The 7,500-nt window shown below is 49.6% G+C and overlaps 4 protein-coding genes across 4 annotated transcripts in view; 3 read left to right on the forward strand and 1 right to left on the reverse strand.

Annotated features, from left to right (window-relative positions):
* Positions 1 to 580, forward strand: part of CNBJ3030 (hypothetical protein) — a gene marked incomplete at both ends in the record, with an annotated part of 3,604 nt that extends 3,024 nt beyond the window's left edge. Inside the window, 3 exons of the mRNA XM_767934.1 lie at positions 1 to 268; positions 330 to 518; positions 572 to 580. The exon at positions 1 to 268 is cut by the window's left edge and continues 852 nt beyond it. Of these exons, the coding sequence (XP_773027.1) occupies positions 1 to 268; positions 330 to 518; positions 572 to 580 (466 nt within the window). The remainder of the gene's footprint in view (positions 269 to 329; positions 519 to 571) is intronic.
* Positions 581 to 1,589: 1,009 nt separating this feature from the next.
* On the forward strand, positions 1,590 to 2,857 carry CNBJ3040 (hypothetical protein; the record flags this gene model as incomplete). Its single annotated transcript, XM_767935.1, has 8 exons — positions 1,590 to 1,637; positions 1,686 to 1,733; positions 1,807 to 1,916; positions 2,004 to 2,102; positions 2,178 to 2,228; positions 2,305 to 2,418; positions 2,605 to 2,696; positions 2,754 to 2,857. The coding sequence occupies 8 exons, from the start codon at positions 1,590 to 1,592 to the stop codon at positions 2,855 to 2,857; spliced, it is 666 nt and encodes a 221-aa protein (XP_773028.1).
* A 1,737-nt stretch (positions 2,858 to 4,594) lies between these two features.
* Positions 4,595 to 6,055, forward strand: CNBJ3050 (hypothetical protein; the record flags this gene model as incomplete). Its single annotated transcript, XM_767936.1, has 1 exon — positions 4,595 to 6,055. One exon carries the CDS (start codon positions 4,595 to 4,597, stop codon positions 6,053 to 6,055), a length of 1,461 nt encoding a protein of 486 aa, XP_773029.1.
* A 147-nt stretch (positions 6,056 to 6,202) lies between these two features.
* CNBJ3060 (hypothetical protein) overlaps positions 6,203 to 7,500 on the reverse strand; it is a gene marked incomplete at both ends in the record, with an annotated part of 1,495 nt that continues 197 nt past the window's right edge. The window contains 2 exons of the mRNA XM_767937.1: positions 6,203 to 7,342; positions 7,431 to 7,494. Coding sequence (XP_773030.1) covers positions 6,203 to 7,342; positions 7,431 to 7,494 — 1,204 coding nt within the window. The remainder of the gene's footprint in view (positions 7,343 to 7,430; positions 7,495 to 7,500) is intronic.

Here is a 7,500-nt window from a genome sequence, read left to right on the forward strand (position 1 = left end):
CAAGAGGCACTCTATGCGATTCTTCGCCTCCAGCGATGCCGACAAGGACAGGACCGGCAACTTGCCCCCCGGAACCGTCGTCGACTCTTTGGTTACCTCTCCCATCATTCACGACTTTTATTTGCAAGCCCACGCTGGTTTGCAGGGTACTGCTCGACCTACTCACTACGTTGTCGTCGCCGACGAGAACAAGTACTCTGCCGACAAGCTCCAGGGTTTGGTCAACGTCCTCTGTTATTCTTACGCGCGAGCTACCCGATCCGTCTCTGTATGTATACCTACAGCTTACATTTACTTTACTTGATATGACTGACCTTTTTCCCTTTCAGCTTGTGCCTGTCGCTTACTACGCCGACATCGTCGCCGAAAAGGCCCGAGAGTGGATCTACAACGATGACAGCGAGACCGCTACCGTTCCCTCCACCGCTTCTGGTTCTCGAGTTGAGCAGATGTCCTTCGATGCTCTCCGAATCAGCAAACGATTCGAGAGTAACCCCGAGTTCAACAGTGTCGCTTGGGTGAGTCTACTTCTGTCAAAATGCAAAGCTGTTTCTGACGGACAACATCATAGTTCATGTAAGAACTCGGCTGTAGACTCCTCTTTTTCATTTATTGTCTACTGCAGGAGTAAATTGATTCTCAAAGACATGATCGAAATGCGAAAGGGTACAATTTTTACTGTCAGAGACATTCAGCCACCCATGGCCAATTGTTGCATCGATGACTGACCACTACTAAATAAAAACGAATTAATACATTAACAATTTGAATCCTAACCGACGGCTTTTAATGTCAAGAAGGGTAACCGCGTAATGTTGCAATGGTCAGTGGAGGGGATGCCTACTTGTTGTCCTTCCACACAAGTAAAGAGGAATGGGTCACGAGGGTCGCAGCTGGGCAATAAACGCTTTGGCATTTCTGACGACGAACTTTGTCACAATCAAACAGGTGATCCTTTGCGACACGATGATTATGTAGTATGCTTTGATTCAGTTCTGTCGATAAGCTTTTATATTGTGTCAATGACTCGAGTTGCCCAAGAGTAACATATTTGTACATCTCACGTTCTCTTCTTATAGTTGGTAACTTGAACTGTTGCGCTAATTTACATCAGGCAGACTTTTGACAATGGAGCTTTCCGACATCGAGAACCCTTCCAACGGTCCTCAGCCATTAAAGTCGTTGACCGAGCTACCAAAGAGATTGTCTGGCAAAGGCATGCTCCCGCCAAAGAACTTTTTTTTAAAAAACTTTCTACCCCATGGCTGTTCCGGACCGGAACTGATCTTGTTGCTTATAGATGTAGGAAACCCTACGCCTTGCATCCCTCTTGTAGTCCTTGTTAGCTGCTCCGTTCTATCCCATTTGGCGCTTTCGAACGAGCGGATGACGCAGAGAAAGGAAAAAGAAAAAAAAAGACCTGAAATGAGAACTCAAAGACCAGCACGCCGACGCGTCCAGCGTGGGAATCTGGGAAGTTAACATTCCAACGCAACTTCTGCTGTCCAGCGAGATCACAAACCATAAACTCGCTCTGCTCTAACCTCACGTCATATTTTCACCTCCAAGTCAGACACAAAAGACCGACAATGTTCTCCTCCGAGATAGCGCGTATGAGGAAATTGGGCGTTCAGGGGGTAAGTTCTCACGCTCAAGGCTCCAGTGTATGTTATCTTGCTGATAAGTTTATCCCTTATACTCTCTCTCTCCTCGCTCTCGCTTTGTGTGTCTATGTGTGTGTGGTGCTCTCCTCTCCTCTCTTGCCATCGGCTTGTCTTTGCAATGGATGAACGGGGGGAAAAATAGATGCTTTTCCAAGCACTCAACCTCTTAACGGTAGTAGCCTCTGGGCTTATGATGTGGAAAGGTCTCTGTCTGTTTACGAATTCCGAAAGTCCCATCGTCGTTGTCCTCTCGTACGTCTCCTCATCATTCTCGCGCTTTCATTTTTAAAGGGTGGGTGGGCTGATACAGAGGAAAATGTGGTGTATTATATGATGTAGGGGATCGATGGAACCAGCATTTTACAGGGGTGATATCCTGTTTCTCATAAACCCTACGGATGTACCGTATGAAGTTGGGGATATCACTGTTTACAAAGTGTATGTCTCTGTTTTCTTCTCCTTTTGGTCGTTCTCGAGTGGTGAGCTGATAGGACGTAAAATCTGGTGATGTAGCCCTGGAAGTGAAATACCGATTGTCCATCGAGTGATAGAATCGCACACCACGTTAGTTTTTCCCTTTTTTCCTTTTACACAAACCATCTTACAACCTCCTCCCCCCTTTCTCCCGGCAAAAAAACAGAAACACAACCCAACTCCTCCTCACAAAAGGCGATAACAACCCGGGAGACGATGTCGTGCTCTACAACGGTCTTCAATGGATTGAGCGTCGGCATATTATCGGTAAAGTTCGAGGGTGAGTGACTTGGCTCATTCTCTCATATACATCCACTATCCGCTATCACCTAGCCACTGCTTTTCCATGCTCTCGTGAACCACCCGTTGTACCCCTTCTTTCTGCCTTGGAAATGTGGTGTGATATGATGGGGACGAGGACCAGGATGAAGAGGGAAAATAAGCTAACCAAAAGGCCTGATACCAGGTTCCTCCCATATGTCGGCTACGTAACGATTGCCATGGTGAGTCCAACTGTCCTCCACCCTCTCTATTCCAATCACTTCACCCTCTACCAGGGCCAGACGTAAAATAGCTAATCATGGTTTTCATTTTGGCATCGTAACGAAAATATAGAACGATTACCCGCAACTCAAGTATGCGCTGTTGGGTACCATCGGCTTAGTCATGCTCGTCCAGCAGGAGCAATAGCAGAGCTTGAGTCTGATAGATGGACATGAGGGGATTTGTATCATATATGCATTATATGTTTTTGGGGTTTCTTTCAGGCGGAAGGTCTATGCACGTGCAACGTTTATTGGGCCAAAGCCGAGGGGAGAATATCCATAAAAGTTGTTGTATGCGAAGTGGTAATTCACGAAAACTTCGTTGGGTGACGGACAACGCGTTTGGTATTGTTGTCCGATCTCAACGGTGTCAAACGCTTTCGACGTGTCGATATTCTTGTTTTTTGGTTTTATTTTGGGAGATACACCTTTTCATCTTATCATTTACATTTTACGTTACATATCCATACTATCTCATTTCGCGCCGGATTGGACCGAGAAGAGTATCCATATCTCTACGAAAGAGGGAAAAAGGAATCGACGACTAGCGATCACTCAGTGACCAACGCCGCTACCAATTCAGCGACCAGCTCATATATCAGCTACCAGCCCAAACCCCCAAGTACCTACCGATCTACCATGCCAAGGTCAGCCCCACCTTTCAATTCCCTATCGCGAGATTGTGAACGTGAGAAAACAAAGGAAAAACAAGAGCTGATCAGCGCGGCGGGCCTGGGTGAACAGTGCGACAGACCAAACGTTGGAAAACCAGAATGAGGAAGAGTTGAATTCTCTGCACAGTAAAATCAGATCTCTTCGGTCGGTACGTCTTTTTCCTGCGTGTCGTAGAGTGCAGGGCACAAAAAGGCGATTGGCTGATGTTTGGGATTGTGCAAAATGTAGGTGACGATCGATATCCTAGACGATGCGAATCGTCAGAATGATCAGGTGAGTTGGTTTTGTTTGGTGTATGCATTTGCTGGATGCTGACTTGATATATGTCCAGCTCGACAGAACTGTATGTTTCTTGGCTCTTCTTATTAATGGACAAGAATCTAACCCCCGGTCTAACCCCCGATCTCTTCACTATTATTTAAAAAAAAAACAGACCAACACATTCTCCTCATTCGCCTCGTCCCTCTTCTCCACCTCGCGCCACCACTCTCGCTCCGTCGCTGCCAGCTCTGCTTTACGGCAGTACCGTGTGATTGCGTATATCGTGATGGGCGTAGTCGTGCTTTGGCTGGTGATGAAAGTCTGGAGGAATGGACCAGGGCCGACGGCGCCGGCGGCTACACCGCTCGAGGGAGAGTATTAGGATGTACCGGGCGGGGTTGTCTTTTTGGTTTTTTATTTGTTTGTACACTGTAATGCATAGTCGATACCGTCGCACAGTCGAGTGTATTCCGTCCCCAGGATGGGTTTGTTTATAGGATGTGGTGATGTCTCCAGTCCACGTTGACAACCGACGTCGATGCGGGCCCACGTCAACAGGGATTCACATGCAAAGCGCAAGAACGACATTGTTCTTTTAAATAGATACCCTTCTGCAAACACGCTTCGTCCATGTCCTACACATACTCCAGATAGCACAAGGATGGCGCCCTCGGTAGGCAGCTTTGTGAATCTCGCTGTGAGTCACATTCCACCTCTCGCGGGGTAAAGCCGCCAGGGTCCCGTCTCAGGTTCTCCATGGGAACGACGGCATCGTAGAATAGAGAAGTCCACCATTCACCAAGGCGCTGGGGATCCTGGGGCGTATACTCGGTGTGTCGCTGACAGACTGTGGGCTGTTCTCGACAGGACGCTCTGCGCTTCAAAAGAAATAAATCTTCTACAAATCTCGCAGCACCTAGGGAAGTATCCCTCCCACGCCGTCCACAGTCGTCTCTCAATCTCCACCACACAGGTATGTCCTCTCTTGACCTCTCTCAACAGGCGAGCACTGACACGTACAAAGCCAACACCCGCCGAAAAGACATCGACGAACACCTCCCCACCCAAGTCCTCGTCCGCATCCTCACCTTTTGCTCCCCCTCCACCCTCGCCCACTGCCTCACCGTCTCCCGCCTATTCTTCCATCTCGCAGGCGATCTTCTCTACAACGACATCTCCCTCACGTCCAAGGACTTTTTCCTAGTCTTTCGCGGGTCGGCCGTCGTGCATGAAGCTGCCACCGGCAAAGTTGCTGTCGGCAGGAAGAAATTCAAAGACCGGCTGTTGAAACATACGCGGCAGGTGACGCTCTATTCACATGGCGACGACGAAGATGAAGATCAAGTACTCAACGACACCGCATGCCCTCCAACACCGCTCAACACTGTCATGCCCAAGCTGGATACGCTGAGGATCGTCCTGGCTGATGCGTTTGATTACCACATGACGTTTTGCCCGAGGTACCCACACCATTGCCCACTCCTGAAAGAGTTGAGTATCGAGAAGCTGGTGATTCTGGGAGCGAGGACGCCGTTGGTGGTGTTACCACTCGCCTTCCCTAACAAGACGTCGCAGCCGACTACGCCGGTTGGTATGGAGACGGTATCGTCCTATCTTTCTGTACCTGCCCTTGAAGTCGCACCTTCCATCGCTTCGTCCACCACTACTACTACCCCACCCTCCCACGGGAATCATTCTACCTTTTCCCTCATACCGCATAGAAACCACTCTCGCAACCCTAGTGTCACCCTCACTTTTACCCCCCCGTCGAACCAAACCAGCCAAAGCGGGAAAACCCCGTCCCGAGCCCCATCCCCAAGCAACACTCACCACTCCCCCCGCCTGCCTCCTCTGTCCGAGCTTACCATCGTCATGCCTACCGGTCTTTCTTATGATGCGAAAGACTATCAGCCCCATTCACACTGTTTTCGACATAAACGGACGTTGGCTACCATTGAGAAGGTGTCCATCGTTTTTTATACCCCTCCTCCTGCGTCTGGGAAGAAGACATGGGGAAAGGAACAAGAACAAACACAGACACAGGCACAAAGACCATGGCAAACGGCATTCTACCTAGGCGGAAACTCCAATTCCATGACGAGCTACATCTCCCTCGCAGAGGATATCGCCGAGACCGTCCTCTCCCTCCCGTCTGCCACTGAAATCTTCGTTGTCGGCTGCGAGACCCTCGATGGGGAACTGTTCAATATGGGGATGAATACGATGCAAGAGGGGAAAAAGAAAGTGGGGAGGGTAATGAGGGAAACGATTTGTGGGAGGTTGGAAGCGAAATGGTGGGCGAGCAGAGAGAAAGGGGATGTGAAGAAAGTGGTGGGAAAGGTGAGGTTTTTCGAGCTCGAAGAGTGGTTGGAACGGGGTGGGAGGGAGGACGTTGATGGATGGGATTTGGATAAATGGGCAGAGGATGATGAGTAGATTTTCCTTTTTTTAAATCAAAGGGTATAAATTTGTAGAGTAAGTACCAAGACAAGTTGTAGAAAAGGATCAAGCTGTATTCATACATGCAAAGAAAAAAAAGAGACAATTCCAAAGCCAGAAATCATGTTGAAAAGAAATGTTTGTTTACTTTGTCTTCTCCGACTCTTGCATTTCATTCTGCCTCTCCAACTCTCCCTTATACCACGTCGTCCAAGTCTTCATCCCTTCCTCCATCCCTACCACGGGCGAATAACCCAACAGCCTCCTTGCCTTTTCGATATCATAAAACCTCTGCTGCGTAGCTTGGCTGACCCTGAACCTCGTGAAACCGGGCTCCTTGCCGGAAAGCTTACTAAAGAACTCAGCAATAGAAGCAAGGATCAAACCAATCATGGTGGAGAGAACGATGGTGTAAGGGGGAACGTGACCCAGCTGACGCCAGATGGTCCGGGCGAAATCCCAAAAGTAAATAGGTTCACCGTTCGTGATGAAATACGCTTGCCCGGCGATCGGGATCCCCTCGTCTTCCTCGTCGCCTTTCTCATCTTCGTCCCTTTGCGCATCCGCACTGAATTGGTCCATCTTTGTCCTCAATACTGGCCTCAAATCGGTCTCATCCACCCAACCGCCTTCAAAGCGCTGTGCAGCCAACAGATCCGCCTGTGTAGGGTGCTCGTTCGGCCCGAGAGGCCGAGCGGCCGAAGTGGGGATACGATAATCGCCGAGCGTGATGTTGATAGCAGGCAGAGGTTCGCGGAGCGCGTGGTAAGGGTAGGCGGACCCGAGTTTGTCTGCCGCGAGGAGGTGGGCGTGGGCAATGTTGCCAACGTAGGTGAAGTCGCCCAAGTTGGTGTTGTCGCCAATCTGCCATTTGGTTTGGCCGTTTTTCACGACACTGTAGAATCCAGAGATCATCTGTCTGTCGCCCGGACCGAAAATCCCCGCTGGACGGATCGCACAGGTCAACAGCTTGGCCCCGCCTTCACCTCCTTTTTCTTGCCCGTTAGCCTCCAAGACCATCTTTTCAGCAGCGACCTTTGTCTCGTTATACGCATCCAATGGGACAGCAGGATAATCCAGCCTCTCGTCGGCATTGCAGATATCCTCCTTGCCAGAGTAGATTACACCGCCAGAAGAAGTGTAGACGAGCTTGGAGACGGTGGAGGAAGGGGAGAGGATGGCGTCGAGGAGGGTACGGGTACCGGTGACATTGACTTTCTCGTACAATGCACGGCCCATACCGTGGGTAGGGGAAGCAGTATGGATGACTACTGTTGCTTGAGACTAGATACGGTCATAGATGGATGTTAACACACGCATAGAAGCGGAAAGAAGTAATGAGTGGGAAACGTGGGGAGGGGGAAGAACGTACCTTGGCGAGCGCGTTCTCGACGTCTTGGGGGTTTGATAAATCCCCAATGTAAAAGTTGACATTACTACCC

This window comes from Cryptococcus neoformans, chromosome 10 (assembly GCF_000149385.1).
Source record: "Cryptococcus neoformans var. neoformans B-3501A chromosome 10, whole genome shotgun sequence".
Taxonomy (NCBI): domain Eukaryota; kingdom Fungi; phylum Basidiomycota; class Tremellomycetes; order Tremellales; family Cryptococcaceae; genus Cryptococcus; species Cryptococcus deneoformans.